The sequence below is a fragment of the Peromyscus maniculatus genome, chromosome 1 (genome assembly GCF_049852395.1).
Source record: "Peromyscus maniculatus bairdii isolate BWxNUB_F1_BW_parent chromosome 1, HU_Pman_BW_mat_3.1, whole genome shotgun sequence".
NCBI classification, from domain to species: domain Eukaryota; kingdom Metazoa; phylum Chordata; class Mammalia; order Rodentia; family Cricetidae; genus Peromyscus; species Peromyscus maniculatus.
The window spans coordinates 13824406-13840905 of NC_134852.1; the positions used below are offsets into that span (position 1 = coordinate 13824406).

The following is a 16500-nucleotide window of genomic DNA, read 5'->3' on the forward strand; positions in this document are numbered from 1 at the left end:
CACCAACAGTGGAGGAGTGTTCCCTTTGCTCCACATCCTCTCCAGCATTGGTTGTCATTGGTGTTTTTGATCGTAGTCATTCTAACAGGTGTAAGGTGGTATCTCAGATTCGTTTTGATTTGCATTTCTCTGATGATTAAGGATGTTGAGCATTTCTTTATATGTCTTTCAGCTATTTGTAGTTCTTGTTTTGTGAATTCTCTGTTTAGCCCTTTGCCCATTTTTTAATTGGACTGTTCAGTATTTTGATGTCTACTTTCTTGAGTTCTTTATATATTGTGGAGATTAATCCTCTGTCAGATGTGGGGTTGGTGAAGATCTTTTCCCATTCTGCTGGCTGTCTTATTGACGGTGTCTTTTGGCCTGCAAAAGCTTCTCAGTTTCGAGAGGTCCCATTTATTAATTGTTGTGCTCAGGGTCTGTGCTGTTGGTGTTTTATTTAGGAAATGGTTTCCAGTGCCAATGCGTTCAAGAGTGCTTCCTACTTTCTTTTCTATTAAGTTTCGTGTAACTGGATTTATGTTTAGGTCTTTGATCCACTTGGACTTGAGTTTTGTGCATGGTGACAGATATGGATCTATTTGTAATCTTTTACATATTGACATCCAGTTATGCCAGCACCATTTGTTGAAGATACTTTCTTTTTTCCATTGTATAGTTTTTGACTCCTTTGTCAAAACCAGGTGTTCATATGTGCATGGATTAATGTCAGGGTCTTCAATTCTATTCCATTGGTCGGTATGTCGGTTTTTATACCAGTACCAAGCTGTTTTTATTACTATAGCTATATAGTAGAGTTTGAGGTCAGGGATGGTGATGCCTCCAAAGGTTGCTTTATCGTATATGATTCTTTTAGCTATCCTGGGTCTTTTGTTTTTCCATATAAAGTTGAGTATTTTTCTTTCCAAGTCTGTGAAGAATTGTGTTTGGATTTTGATGGGGATTGCATTGAATCTGTAGATTGCTTTTGGTAAGATTGCCATTTTTACTATGTTAATCCTACCTATCCATGAGCATGGGAGATCCTTCCATTTTCTGATATCTTCTTCAATTTCTTTCTTTAGAGATTTAAAGTTCTTATCAAAAAGGTCCTTCACTTGTTTAGTTAGTGTTATCCCAAGGTATTTTATATTATTTGTGGCTATTGTAAAGGGTGATGTTTCTCTGACTTCTTTCTCAGCCCTTTTATCATTTGTGTATAGGAGGGCTACTGATTTTTTTGAGTTGATCTTGTATCCTGCCACTTTACTGAAGGAGTTTATCAGCTGTGGGAGATCCCTGGTAGAGTTTTTGGGGTCACTTATGTATACTATCATATCATCTGCAAATAGTGAAAGTTTGACTTCTTCCTTGCCAGTTTGTATCCCTTTGATCTCCTTTTGTTGTCTTATTGCTCTACCTAGAACTTCTAGTACTATATTGAATAAATATGGGGAAAGCAGACAGCCTTGGCTTGTTCCTGCATTTAGTGGTATCACTTTGAGTTTCTCTCCATTTAATTTCATGTTTGCTGTTGGATTGCTATAAATTGCTTTTATTATGTTTAGAAATGTTCCTTGCATTCCTGATCTTTCTAAGACCTTTATCATGAAGGGGTGTTGGATTTTGTCAAATCCTTTTTCAGCATCTAAGGAGATGATCATGTGGTTTTTTTTCTTTCAGTTTGTTTATATGGTGTATTACATTGACTGATTTTTGTATGTTGAACCATCCTTGCATCCCTGGGATGAATCCTACTTGGTCGTGATGGATGATTGTTTTGATGTATTCTTGGATTCGGTTTGCCTATATTTTGTTGAGTACTTTTGCATCAATGTTCATGAGGGAGATTGGTCTGTAGTTCTCTTTCTTTGTTGCAACTTTGTGTGGTTTGGGTATCAGGGTAATTGTAGCCTCATAAAAAGAGTTTGGTAGTGTTCCTTCTGTTTCTATTGTGTGGAACATTTTGAAAAGGATTGGTAGTAGTTCTTCTTTGAAAGTCTGGTAGAATTCTGCACTGAAACCATCTTGTCCTGGGCTTTTTTTGGTTGGGAGACTTTTGATGACTGTTTCTATTTCTTTAGGGGTTATTGGTCTATTTAAATGGTTTATCTGGTCTTGATTTAATTTTGGTATGTGGTATTTATCCAGAAAATTGTCTATTTCTTCCTGGTTTTCCATTTTGTGGAGTACAGGTTTTTGAAGTATGATCTGATGATTCTCTGGATTTCCTCATTGTCTGTTGTTATGTCTCTGTTTTCATTTCTGATTTTGTGAATTTGGGTGCTCTCTCTTTGCCTTTTGGGGTTTGTCTATCTTGTTGATTTTTTCAAAGAACCAACTCTTTGTTTCATTGATTTTTTTGTATTGTTCTCTTGTTTTCTATTTCGTTGATTTCAGCCCTCAATTTGATTATTTCCTGGAGTCTATTTCTCCTGGGTGAGTTTGTTTCTTTTTGTTCTAGAGCTTTCAGTTGTGCTGTTAATTCATTGGTATGGGATTGCTCCATCTTCTTTATGTGTGCATTTAGAGCTATGAATTTTCCTCTTAGCACTGCTTTCATAGTGTCCCATAAGTTTGGGTATGTTGTACTTTCATTTTCATTGAATTCTAGGAAATCTTTAATTTCTTTCTTTATTTCTTCCTTGACCCATTGATGTTTCAGGTGGGCATTATTCAGTTTCCATGAGTTTGTGCGTTTTCTATAATTTTTGTTGTTGTTGAGGTCTAACTTTAAGGCATGGTGGTATGATAAGATACAGGAGGTTATTCCAATTTTTTTGTATCTGTTGAGATTTGTTTTGTGTCCAAGCACGTGGTCAATTTTTGAGAAGGTTCCATGTGGTGCTGAGAAGAAGATATATTCTTTTGTGTTAGGATGGAATATTCTGTAGATATCTATTAGGTCCATTTGAGTCATAACGTCTGTTAGGTCCTTTATTTCTTAGTTAAGTTTCAGTCTGGTAGATCTATCTTTTGGTGAGAGTGGTGTGTTAAAATCTCCCACTACTAATGTGTGGGGTTTGATGTGCGTTTTAAACTTTAGTAGTTTTTCTTTTATGAATGTGGGTGCTTTTGTATTTGGAGCATAAATGTTTAGAGTCAAGACTTCATCTTGGTGGATTTTTCCCGTGATAAATATGTAATGTCCATCCTGATCTCTTTTGATTGATTTTAGTTTGAAGTCTTTTTTATTAGATATTAGGATAGCTACAACCAGCTTGTTTCTTAGGTCCATTTGCTTGGAAAGCAATTTCCCAGCCCTTTACTCGGAGGTAGTGTCTGTCTTTGAAGTTAAGGTGTGTTTCTTGTATGCAGCAGATGGATGGGTCCTGGTTTCTTATCCATTCTGTTAGCCTGTGTCTTTTTATAGACGAGTTGAGACCATTGATATTGATGGATATTAATGACCAGTGATTGTTAATTCCTGTTATTTTTTATGGTTGTGTTGTGTTGTCCTTCTTTGGTGTATGTTGGTGTGGTATTATCTATTGCTTGATTTTTCATGGATGTGTTTAGCTTCTTTGGGTTGGATTTTCCCTTCTAGTGCTTTCTGTAGGGCTGGGTTTGTGGACAGGTATTGATTAAATCTGGTTTTATCCTGGAATATTTTGTTTACTCCGCCTATGGTGATTGAGAGTTTTGCTGGGTATAATAGTCTGGGTTGGCATCTGTGGTCTCTTAGTGTCTGCATGAGATTTGTCCATGATCTTCTAGCTTTCATAGTCTCTATTGAGTAGTCTGGTGTTATTCTGATGGGTTTGCCTTTATATGTTACTTGGTCTTTTTCCTTTGCGGCTCTTAATATTTTTTCTTCGTTCTGTGTGTTTAGTGTTTTGATTATTATGTGGCGAGGGGACTTTTTTTTTTTTGGGTCCAGCCTATTCGGTGTTCTGTAAGCTTCTTGTATCTTCATAGGTATTTCTTTCTTTAGGTTAGGAAAGTTTTCTTCTATGATTTTGTTGAATATATTTTCTGTGCCTCTGAGTTGGTATTCTTCTCCTTCTTCTATCCCTATTATTCTTAGGTTTGGTCTTTTCATGGTGTCCCAAATTTCCTGGACGTTTTGTGTTATGACTTTTTTGTCTTTAGTGTTTTCTTTGACTGATGAATCTATTTTCTGTATCGTGTCTTCAGTGTCAGAGATTCTCTGTTCCATCTCTTGCAATCGGTTAGTTATGCTTGTTTCTGTAGTTCCTGTTCGTTTAGTCAGGATTTCTATTTCCAGCATTCCCTCAGCATGTGTTTTCTTGATTGTCTCAAATTCATTTTTCAGATCTTGGAATGTTTCTTTCATCTGTTTAATTGCTTTTTCTTGGCTTTCTTTGATTTCTTCCCATTTTTTGTTCATTTTTTCTTCCATTTCTTTAAGGGAGTTTTTTATTTCCTCTTTAATGGAGTTTTTCATTTCTTCTTTAAGGGAAGTTTTTATTTCCTCTTTAAGGGAGTTTTTCATTTCCTCTTTAAGGAAAGTTTTTATTTCCTCTTTGAGGGAATGTTTTATTTCTTCTTTAAGGACCTCTATCATCTTCTTAAAGTCATTTTTAGGGTTGATTTCTTCTGTTTCTTCTGTCTTGGTATGTTCAGGTCTTGCAGGTATAGAATCACTAAGTTCTGATGTTGCCATATAGGTCTTTATGTTGTTGCCTGTATTTTTGCACTGGCGTCTACTCATCTCTTCCTCTGCTCGGTGCAGGTAGTGTCTGTGTCTGAGAGTGCCTCTCTTTTTCTAATTTTTAGTCTTGGTTTAGTAGGGGTTCTTGGTTAAATTGGTGCTATTGGGCTATTTCTTCAGGGGCAGCTGATTTCAGTTGGTGAAGTATATACTTATGATTCTGGTGATCTGATTTGGTGGCTGGGTAGCGCCTTCTTCTGTGTTCCCAGGTCATGATTTGTTCATTTGTCAACTCCTCAGCTGATCTTGTTTCTTCAGACTTCAAACTGTAGGCATCTGAATCCTCTCCCAGATGGGTTTCAGCTGAGTGGGGTAGTCTCACCAACACCTCCAAGTTGTTGGGTTTCACAGGATTAGCAGCTGGGCCCTGGGTTGTCCTCAGACAGAGTGTTCAGATTTGTTCTGGTTCCGTCCCATGGAGATAGCTTCTTCCCCAGGTGTTGGGGTTAGAGGCATCCCTGTTCCAAGCTGCGTCTGCTTATCTCCATCCCTGGGCCTGTCTACCTCTGCAGTGCGCCGCCAGGCCTGTATGTCCCTGTCAGCTGCCACTGGGTCTTTCTGCTTCTGCAGGCTGTCGCCGGGCCTGTATGTCTTTGCCAGCTGCCGCCAGGCCTGTATGTCTCTGCGGGCTGCTGCCGGGCCTGTATGTCCCTGTCGGGCACTGCCGCCTGGCCTGTCTACCTCTGCGGGCCGCCACCAGGCTTGTATGTCTCTGCCGGCTACCGCCGGGCCTGTATATCCCTGTCTACCTCTGCGGGCTGCCACTGCAGACCTACCTGCGTCTGCTTGTCTCCGCCGCCAGGCATGAATGTCCCTGTCGGCCGCCACCGCTGGGCCTGTCTACCTCTGCGGGCCACTGCCACAGGCCTACCTGTGTTTGCTTGTCTCCACCGCTGGGCCTACCTCTGTGGGCCAACCCCGGGCTTGAATGTTTGTGACGGCTGCCGCCAGGCCTGAATGTCCCTGTCGGCCGCCACCGAGCCTGTCTAACTCTGCGGACCGCCACTGGACCGGTCTACCTATGTGGGCTGCCACCGAGGACCTACCTGAGTCTGCTTGTCTCCGCCGCCTGGCCTGTCTACCTCTGCGGGTCGCCACTGGGCCCGTCTACCTCTGTGGGCCGCCGACGCCAGCCTACCTGCATCTGCTTGTCTCTGCCACCGGGACTGTCTGCACAGTTTTTATATTAATGCTGAAAACTAAAGTTTCGTATGAAATGTCAAGGAAATGAAACTTCTATACCTTTATTAGTATTCACACCTGCATTAGAAATTTCTTTAGTCGAAGTCCAAGTTTTTTAGATCCTTGTGGGAAAACATATAGTTGCATTTTCTTGGTTAATTGATGATGTGGGAGGACCCGGTTGAGTGTGTGGTACCACCCCTTGCACCAAGGATGCTATAAGAAAGCAGGCTGCATAGTTGATGGAGAGCAGGTCAGAGAGATCCACTTGCCTCTGCATCTCCAGTACTGGAACTGATTTAGGTTAAGACCACTAATGGCCTATTACATGTAGTTTTCAGCTCAGTAGGAATCAATGAAATAAAAGATTCTATGAGATAAAATGCAAATATCGATATGTTCTGGTTAAACTCTAAAGACTTCTAAGAAGCAGCAATCCTAATTTTTGATGTTGGATCCAGAAGTCTTGATCAAGGATAGAGTGATATGTGAATTCTATTTAAAAAAAAAAGCCCAAAGTGACAAGAATTCCACCTGCCCAGTCACAGCGAGATGGAGAGTCTCCCGAGGGGTGAAGTCTTTCCCCTGAACTCAGTCACTGCAGAAACACAGCTCTGACCTGTCAAGAAAGACCCCTGTGTCTATCTATTTTCCTGAAACAGAATTGAAGAAAGTACTCACTTTCACATAGTATCTACAGAGCTCTGTGCAGGATGTTTTCAATACAGGTGAGTCTCGGATGCCAGTGTCCATAAAGGGCAGGTGTCTGGCCCTGATATCCCTCAGAAAGACCATTACAATGTCACTGTTTAGTGGCAGCATCTGCATGGTTAGAGTTTGGGTTGTCTACAAGGAGGAACAGGTTTTCTCCCCATAGCAATCACCACAAACAACTTCTGGTGGTTACTAAGGAATAGCTGGGCAGAAGTATGGAAAGGTTTGCATGTTTGATTTTTGATAATCTATGTTTGGAATTGATATTAGTTATGGAAATGCATGCTTGGAGTAGATCAAGGGATGTATTTATGGTATTACCTGTGCGATGGTGTATATTGCACAATACTGTTTCAATCCTCCAAAACAGTGCTGTGGACAAGTTGTTTCATAAGAACCATCATTGTGTGAGCTTGAGTCTAGTATATCCTATGCAGGTCCTACATTCTTTTACACGTGGCTTCAGACTGTTTACTCTGTCAGTATAGACCCACAGGAACACGTGTTTCCTCTAGCAGATTCTTTGAGTTACTTCAGTGTTCACTTGTCTGTACATGGCTCTGGCATGTTTTCTGAGATATCCATGGATTCTCTGACACTACAGAGGCCTAATATATTGCCACTGTACAGAGAATCTGCTGTATAAGTTAGTAATCCTGGGTAAACTGGCAAGGATATGGATTAGGCAATCATAACAAATATAGAGAACCAGGTATGGGTGTGTGTCTGCAGTTCCAGTGTGTGAAAAGCAAGGGAAAGAGGAATCACATCCTAAGGCTGGCCTTTCCTTTATAATTTCAAATTCAATTCCAATGATACTGGACATGGCTCCTGATCTCCTTGGCCATATCTAGATTCTGGATATACCTCAGGACTGTCAACTGACTCAGTGTGAAGTTAGAGAACCGTATGACATCACTCACCTCCACAGTTCTGCTGGGACATTTGGAGGCACCAGCAAGGCACTGTGAGGTCACAGACCCATGACTCTCCACTCCACAACTGGCCTCCCAGGTCTGAATAGAATTCATGGATTTCATATCCTGAAGTCAGAAGCAATACTAAAGGTTGTTTCTAGCACTGTGCAATCTGCTGAGAACTTCTGTGATTCAGGATCTGAGCCCTTAGCAGCAAATATGGGGTCACTTTAGATGCCGGGTCCAGGGATCAGTCTAAGTCTGTGGGAGTTTTGCATATAGCTTAAAATAGATCTACCACATGACCCAACTACATCATTCTTGGGCATAGGCCCAAAGAACTCTATATCCTATTACAGAGACATTTACACCCATGCTTATCCCCACTCTGTTCACAATAGCTAGAGAGTTGAACTGGCCTAGATGTTTATCAACTGATGAGTAGATGATGGAAATGTGTTGCATGTGCACAAAGGAATCATAGTCACTCAAGAAGACAAAATGGAATCACAAAACTTCCAGGGAAAATAGAGAATATTGTGTAAGCGAGGCTCGGGAAAATAGATGGGCTTGCTTGCTTTCATATGCATATTCTAGCTTCTAATTTTTATGTGAGTTTATTTATGTGGGGTGAGTATGCCTCACTGCCAGGAAACCAGAAAGGAGCCCAGCCAAGGTGGAGAATGGGAGATTTAAAAGGATAATGGTGGGAGGGGTAATAAAAAGTGTGACAGTGTGATATTAAAGTGCAAAGGGGGAATCACTGGGAGGGGAAGTGAAGCAGGGATGAAGGGCAGGGAGATGGGGAGATGATGGATGTGGGGAGAGTCAACCAAGACTGTTTGAAAATGCCATAAGGAAGTGGCTGCTTTGTACACTAACTTCAAAAACCAAGAGTTGAACAAACTTGTCAGAATCACTATTCATCATGCAAACACAGTTTTCAGAATGAGAACCATCTAACTCCAACCAGAATGGCTCTTAGCAAAAGAATAGAGAAGAGTACCACAGAGCACAGGCTGCTCTTGCAGTGGACCTGGGTTTGACGCCCAGTACCTATGTTAGGGAGCTGGCTCTGAGAGAACTGTCGCCCTCCTCTGGCCACAGTGGGCACTACACTCACACGGACACATAAAATATGTTAATAATAGTAGTCATTGGATCAGATGTATAGAATACACACAGGTGTATTAACAGACACATACTGATGGAGAAACAATGTATGTAAAGCAGTGTATTGTAGAAGAAGGAGAACAGAAAATTCAGTGTAGAAGAGAGATGCAGAAGTGGTACAGTCCACGGGAGGCTGTTTGGTATCAAGTGGGCAGTGCTAGAAAATTGATGAGGGGATTTCTGAGAGGGCTTTGTGGGTTGAGGCACTTGCTGCAGATGATCTGAGTTCAGCCCCTGGGACCCACATAGTGGACAGAGAGAACTGACTCCTGAAAGTTACCTCTGACCTCCACATATGTGCCATGGTGTGTGTGCACATGCAGAGAGAGAGGGGGGGCACAAATAAAATGTAATAAGAAAAGCTTAAACATTTTTTAAAAAAGAGGTTTTTTTTATTTCATATGTGTTCACATGCAGTGTCCTGAGAGGCCAGAAGAGGGCGTCAGACGCCCTGGGACTGGAGTTACAGATGATTGTGAGCTATTATAGGCTGCTGGGAATCAAACCCGGGATTGTTCAAGACCTGCAAGTGCTCTTAACGACTGAGCAATCTCTCCAGCCTCAAAAGTCAGTTTAGAGACAGAGAAGCTGGGCAATATATACGCTGATGTAACGGATACTGGAAAGGCAATCAATGAGACCAAATTAGCACATCATACCATAGAGGTTCAAAATCTAATTATGAGTAACCATAATAATTTGTGGAAGAAAATAAAGAAGAATAATTAAATTTCAGCATAGGAAAGATCATCATAAATGATAAGATTATTCCAATATATCACATTACATTTTAAAACAATTCTACCCTCTAGATACCATAGACAATACATAGAAATTCTTGGAAAGATTTAAGTATCCAGATATTAGGCAAATAATTTGTATTTATATAAACACCACACATATATAGTCAAACTCATAAATGTTTTTACATATCAAAATTATATATAATTATTTTATGTTTTACAAATTGAAGTATACTCAATTTAAATATACATAAATTTATTTTGTCTTTTACTGAATCGAATATTATATATGTTTATTCATATATTATGTGGTAGCTAGAGTTTTCCTGCCTTGCCCACCGTCAGGATAAATCTTTATCACCTGCCAGTCCCAGAGCGGCTCAGACCCAACCAAGTAAACACAGAGAATTATATTGGTTACAAACTGTATGGGCGTGGCAGGCTTCTTGCTAACTGTTCATATAGCTTAAATTAATCCATTTCCATAAATCTATACCTTGCCACGTGGCTCGTGGCTTACCAGCATCTTCACATGCTGCTTGTCATGGCGGCAGCTGGCAGTGTCTCCTTCTGCCTTCCTGTTCTTTCTTTTCTCCTCTCTGTTAGTCCCATCTATACTTCCTGCCTATCCACTGGCAAATCAGTGTTTTATTTATTGTACAATCAGAGTAATTTGACATACAGACCATCCCATAGCATTATGTATATACTTTATGTGCATTTATTTATATATTTATGTATATACTGATGCACAGTCAAGTTAAATCTCCATATTGAGGAGAAAGAAACACATGCTAACTCACCCCATTATTATAACCACCGTCATCCTTTCCATTCCTGTCATCTTCATCATCATCTTCTCCAATTCCATCCTCCTCATCAACACCATCATATTAATTAAAATATCCATTTCCCACAGGAGGAAGTTCAGCTATTGCATGTAGCCACAGAGATCACCTCGAGTTAGGACCCAAGAAGTGAACCACCCTTCATCTCTTCGGAATCCGCCAGCACCCATCAGACACTTTAATTCATTACTATTACTATGTATTTATTTACAAGTGTGTGTGTGTGGGGGTGTGTGTGTGTGTGTGCCATGACACATATGTGGAAGTCAGAGGACAGTGTGGGACTTGGTTCTCTATGTCCACCTTTATGACAGCTCTGGGGATTCAACTCAACCTATGAGTTCTGCACAGTGGATGCTCAACCTACTGAAATGCCTCACTAGACCGTAAGATATGAATGACAGAAAGAAGAGAAAGAAGGGACATAGTGAGGGAGGGAAGAGTTAAAAAAGGAGGGGAAACTGTCATCAGAATATATTGTATGAGAACAGAGTCTGCTTTCAATAAAAGGAAACAAATGAAATTTTTTTTATTTTTAATGTATGAATGATTGCTTGAATAGGTGTATGTGCACCACATACATGCCTGGTACCCTGAGTGGTCAGAAGAGCACACTGAATCCCCTGGCACCTGAACTACAGATGTCTGTGAGCCACATGTAGGAACTGTGAACCAAACCCAGGTCCTTTGTGAGAGTAACAAGAACTCTTAACTGCTCAGTCATCTCTCCAAGGCTGGTATTAATAACCACTGTGTAATATTTAGACAGAGCAGAAAAAGAAAGCCTATAGAGCCTAATACACTTATTTTTTAATTTTATAATTAATTTAATTTTACATATCAGTCACGGATTCCCCTGTCCTCCCTCCTCCCAAACCCCATCTCTGCCCTCGCCGCAATCCACTCCCCATTGCCATCTCCTCCAGGGCAAGGACTCCCCTGGGGACTCATCTCAGCCTGGTTGAGTTGAGGCAGGTCCAGTCCCCTTCTCCCTTCACCTAGGCTGAGCAGAGTGTCCCAGCATTGACCTTAGGTTCCAAAAAGCCAGCTCATGCACTAAGGTCAGGACCTGGTCCTACTTCCTGGGGTCCTCCTAAATAGTACAAGCTAATCGACTGTCTCACTTATGCAGAGGGCCTGATCCAGTCCATGGGGGCTCCTCAGCTATTGGTTCATCGTTCATGTGTTTCCACTAGTTTGTCTATTTTGTCCTGTGCTTTTTCCAATCATGGTCTCAATATCTCTTACTCATTTAATCCCTCCTCTATCTTGTCAATTGGACTCCTGGAGTTCCACCTGGGGCCTGGTCATGGATCTCTGCTTCTGCTTCCATCAGTCACTGGATGAGATTTCTAGCATGACAGTTATGGTGTTCGGGCATCAGATCAACAGAGTAGGTCAGTTCGGGCTTTCTCTCGACCGTCTCTGGGACTTTCTTAAGGTCCTCTTTACTAGGTAGCCTCCCTGGAGTTGTGAGTAGAAGTCTAGTCATCCTTTGCTTTACATCTAATATCCACCTATGAGTGAGTTGGCTCTGTGAGAAAATCAACAAGATAGACAAGCCCCTATCCAAACTAACCAAAAGGCAGAGAGAGAGCATCCAAATTAGCAAAAGCAGAAATGAAAAGGGGAACACAACAACTACACTGAGGAAATCCAGAGAATCATCAGATCTTACTTCAAAACCTCTACTCCACAAAAATGAAAAATCTAAAAGAAATAGATAATTTTCTGGATAGGTACCACACACCTAAGTTAAATCAAGACCAGATAAACTATTTAAATAGACAAATAACCCCTAAAGAAATAGAATCAGTCATTAAAAGTCTCCCAACCAAAAAAATCCCAGGACCAGATGGTTTCAGTGCAGATTTCTACCAGATCTTCAAAGAAGAGTTAATACCAATACTCTTTAAATTGTTCCAATTTAAACAGAAACAGAAGGAACATTACCAAACTCCTTCTATGAGGCTATAATTACCCTGATTCCCAAGCAAAACAGAGAAAGAGAACTACAGATCAATATCCCTCAGGAATATTGATGCAAAAATAGTCAATAACATACTGGCAAACAGACTCTAAGAACACCTCAAAACAATTATCCACCATGATCAAGTAGGCTTAATCCCTGTGATGCAAGGGTGGTTCAACATATGAAAATCAATGTAATACACCATATAAACATACTCAAAGAAAAAAAAACACATGATCATCTCACTAGATGCTGAAAAGACATTTGACAAAATCCAACACCCCTTCATGATAAAAGTCTTGGAGAGATCAGGAATACAGGGAACATATCTAAACATAATAAAGGCAATTTACAACAAGCCAACAGACAACATCTAAGTAAATGGAGAGAAACTCAAAAGCAATTCCGCTAAAATCAGGAACAAGGCAAGTCTGTCCGCTTTCTCTATACTTATTCAATATAGTACTTGAAGTTCTAGCCAGAGCAATAAGATAACATAAGGAGATCAAGGGGATATAAATTGGATTATAAGAAGTCAAGCTTTTGCCGGGCGGTGGTGGCGCACGCCTTTTATCCCAGCACTCGGGAGGCAGAGCCAGGCGGATCTCTGTGAGTTCAAGGCCAGCCTGGACTACCAAGTGAGTTCCAGGAAAGGCTCAAAGCTACACAGAGAAACCCTGTCTCGAAAAGCCAAAATAAAATAAAAATACAACAAAAAAAATTGTTAAAGACGTCATGCTTTCCATATTTGCAGATGACATGATAGTATATATAAGTGATCCCAAAAATTTGACCCAGGAACTCATACAGCTTATAAACACCTTCAGCAGTGTAGCAGAATACAAGATTAACTCAAAAAAATCAGTAGCCCTCCTACATAAAATTGACAAACAGGCTGAGAAGGAATTCATAGATACATCACCCTTTACAATAGACACAAATGATATAAAAGAGCCTAATCCATTTAAATACATATTGGTTGGACAAATGTTTTGTTCTTTTAAGGCAGTACTTGAAAAACTTACCAAGGAAAGACGAATACTTGGAGAGAATTCCATTTTTACTCAAAGTATTGAACTTTGACCTTACAAAGATAAGATCCCAGATGGCATATCAACATCTAACCTTTCAATTCCATTCAAATACAGAGTTGTGAGACTGGGTCTCCTTGTCACAATTTGGCCTGGATCTCACTCTGCAGGCTGACATGCCATTGACAGCATTGCAATCCTCCTGTCTCAGTCTCCCCAGTGCTGGGATAAGTTTAGAGAGTCAACATGTCTGGTATATGAGGAAGGATTTTCAAACACCTTTAACTTAATAGAGTATATATGGATATTAGTAAACTGTCTTCTATGTTTGTCATGTTGACTGTGGTTTTTAGCAGTTGAAGAGCACAGAACAGGGATCCTTAGGATCCCTAAAGATCAACAGGAAGGGAGAAAGAGTGGGGAAGCCTGCAGTCAAAACTTCATTTATATGCCTCAACCAGATACGATACTCCATTAAAAAAGTTTGAAAGATTACACAAATAAAATTTAGGAGGTACAGGGCAACAAATATGACCACCAGCATCAGGATGGTGTGGGCTGCTCTGGTCTCAGCATGGCCTCTGTGGTTTTGATTTACAGTAAGAATGTGCCGTGTTCGCTGGTGATGTCTATGGAGGAGAAGCACCATGGAGACACTGGTCCAGATCATGATGCTGATGAATGTGGCATCATGGGAAAAACGCAAGATGACAATGCCTGCACTGAATTCAGATGTGGAGCAGACCCACTTGCTGTTTTTGTTAGTGTTGTTGCCTGTTCTCTGTGGACCACTGACTTTCATTGGAATGTAGACATTATTTAAGAAACTGAACAACCAACAATTATAACAAGAATAACTCAGGGCTTTAGGGGCTCTTCCTCGAAGCATCAGCCTACTCCAATGACCAGGAACAAGAGTGATAAACTGATGGATGCTCAGGGCACTGGTGGAGCACATGTTTGTGCTTCGAGCCACCAGGCGAATGAAGTACTCAATTTTGCATTGCAGGTTAGTTTGAGGTCTCCTTGGAACAAAAACCATCACGTTGTTTGGAAATGCAGTGACGAGGAGAAGGAAGGCATTGGCCAAGGCCAAGTTGGTGACAATGACCTGTGTGGGCCTCAGTTGAGAACCAGTAAATTTGGGAGAGAAATTGTGGAAAAACAGAAGAATGTTGGCCAGTGTCCCACACCCAATCTCAAAAAGCAGGAGTGTCTGCAGAGCCAATTCCTCTGTGGCTTTTAGAGTTTTATTCTGAGAAGACATGGAGACAACTTCTGTGCAGGCTGGAGTGATGACCAGGAGGAACACTTCTGTCTGCAAAACACTTCTCAATGTTTGAGCATTATAATTATTTATGTCTTACTTCTTCTATGAAGGGAGACACTACTGTATCACAGTATAGGAGCTTGTCCTGGAGAACACTGCATAGACAACTCAGACTATTACTTTGTACTTTATATACTTTCTCTCACCTCATGTTGGAAGTGTATTAGTGATTCAGTTGTATCATTCTTGGTCAACATGACACCTATTATAACACAGTAAGGCATATAAACATATGAACAGTAAACAGGGGAACACATTTTTTTTATCTTTTGTATGCAACATCTTCCCTCAATGATAAATTGTGTTAAGAAATACAAATTGGAGGTTGAGGTTGGAGAGATGGCTCTTCACAAGACCCTTGTCCTAATCCAGCACTCACATGGTTGTTAATATCCATCTGTAACATCAGTTCCCCAAGTTGAATGTCCTCTCCTGGTTTTTGTGGCACTTCACAAATGTGGTGCCAGAAAAACAGCCAGTTATAACACTGGGTGTTAAGGTAAAATTACTATATCTTTAAAATGACAAGAATTCAAACTTATAATTCACAAAATCATGTAAGTAAAGTAAGTGGCCAAAAAAGAACCAATCAGCTTTTGTGAAAATTTTATACAGATCATCAAAATGATAGAATACAAAATATTTCAAAAAAGTAGCCAGTTTTCTGATCACAAATATAAACCTCAATTTATACATGTATATCCTTATGTACATAAGCAACCACAAAAGTTCTACGAGGTAATTTCTTTGGCAGATAAACATCTTATGTGAGCTGACTGCATAGAGGACTAACTCAAAAAAATTAGTAGCCCTCCTATATACAAATGATAACTGGGTTGAGAAAGAAATAACGAAAAATACCCTTCAAAATAGCCACAAAGAATATAAAATATCTTGGTGTAACTCTAACCAAGCAAGTGAAAAACTTATATGACAAGAACATCAAGTGTTTGATGAAGAATTTTGAAGAAGACATCAGAAGATGGATATATCTAACATGCAGATAGATTTGTAAAATTAACCTAGTAAAAATGGCCATCCTACCAAAAGCAATCAACAGATTCAATGCAATCTCCATTAAAATCCAAACACAATCCTTTACAGACCTCGAAAGAACAATACTCAACTACATATGGAAAACAAGAAAGCCAGATAGCTAAAAGAATCATATACAGAAGAACTTCTAGAGGTATCATCATGCCAGATTTCAAGCTGTACTAATGAACAATAGTAATAAAACCCACATGTTATTGACATAAAAAAAGAAAAGTTGATCAATGGAATCAAAGACCCATGCATAAATCAATACACCTATGGACATCTGATTTTTGACAAAGAAGCAAAAATTATACATGGAAAATAGGAACTATCTTCAACAAATGGTGCTGGTCTAACTGAATGTCTGCATGTAGATGATTGCACATAGACTCAAGTCCAAGTGAATCAAAGAACTCAACATAAATCCAGCTACAGTGAACCTGATAGAAGAGAAAGTGGAAAACAGCCTTTGAACTTTTGGCACAGGAGACAGTTTCCTGAATAAAATACTAATAGTGCAGACACTAAGATCAACAACTAATAAATTAGACATCATGAAACTGAAAAGCTTCTATAAGGCAAAGGACACTGTAATAGGACAAAACAGCAGCCTTCAGAATGGGAAAGATCTTCTCCAAACCCACATCTCACAGAGGGCTGGTTTCCAAAATATAAAAAGAACTCAATTTACACACACATATGGAAAAATCCCCAGGTACCAAAGTATTTCATTTATTCATAATGTTGTGTATCTTCCCTATTTTAATGAGGAATCAGAAACTGGAGAGAAACTGAGCCATCACCAGCTTCCCTCAGCCACACACAAAATGTGATAATACACCATCACAGTTAAACCATTTGCACAGATGAATACTTTGGAAACTCGTGTCTTTGAATT

The 16500-nt window shown here is 40.0% G+C and overlaps 1 protein-coding gene across 1 annotated transcript; it reads right to left on the reverse strand.

Moving 5' to 3' along the window:
- Window positions 1-13583: 13583 nt before the first annotated feature.
- LOC143271952 (vomeronasal type-1 receptor 1-like) lies at window positions 13584-14501 on the reverse strand. The gene has a single exon (XM_076564828.1). The coding sequence runs from the start codon at window positions 14499-14501 to the stop codon at window positions 13584-13586; it is 918 nt and encodes a 305-aa protein (XP_076420943.1).
- Between the last annotated feature and the right edge of the window lie 1999 nt (window positions 14502-16500).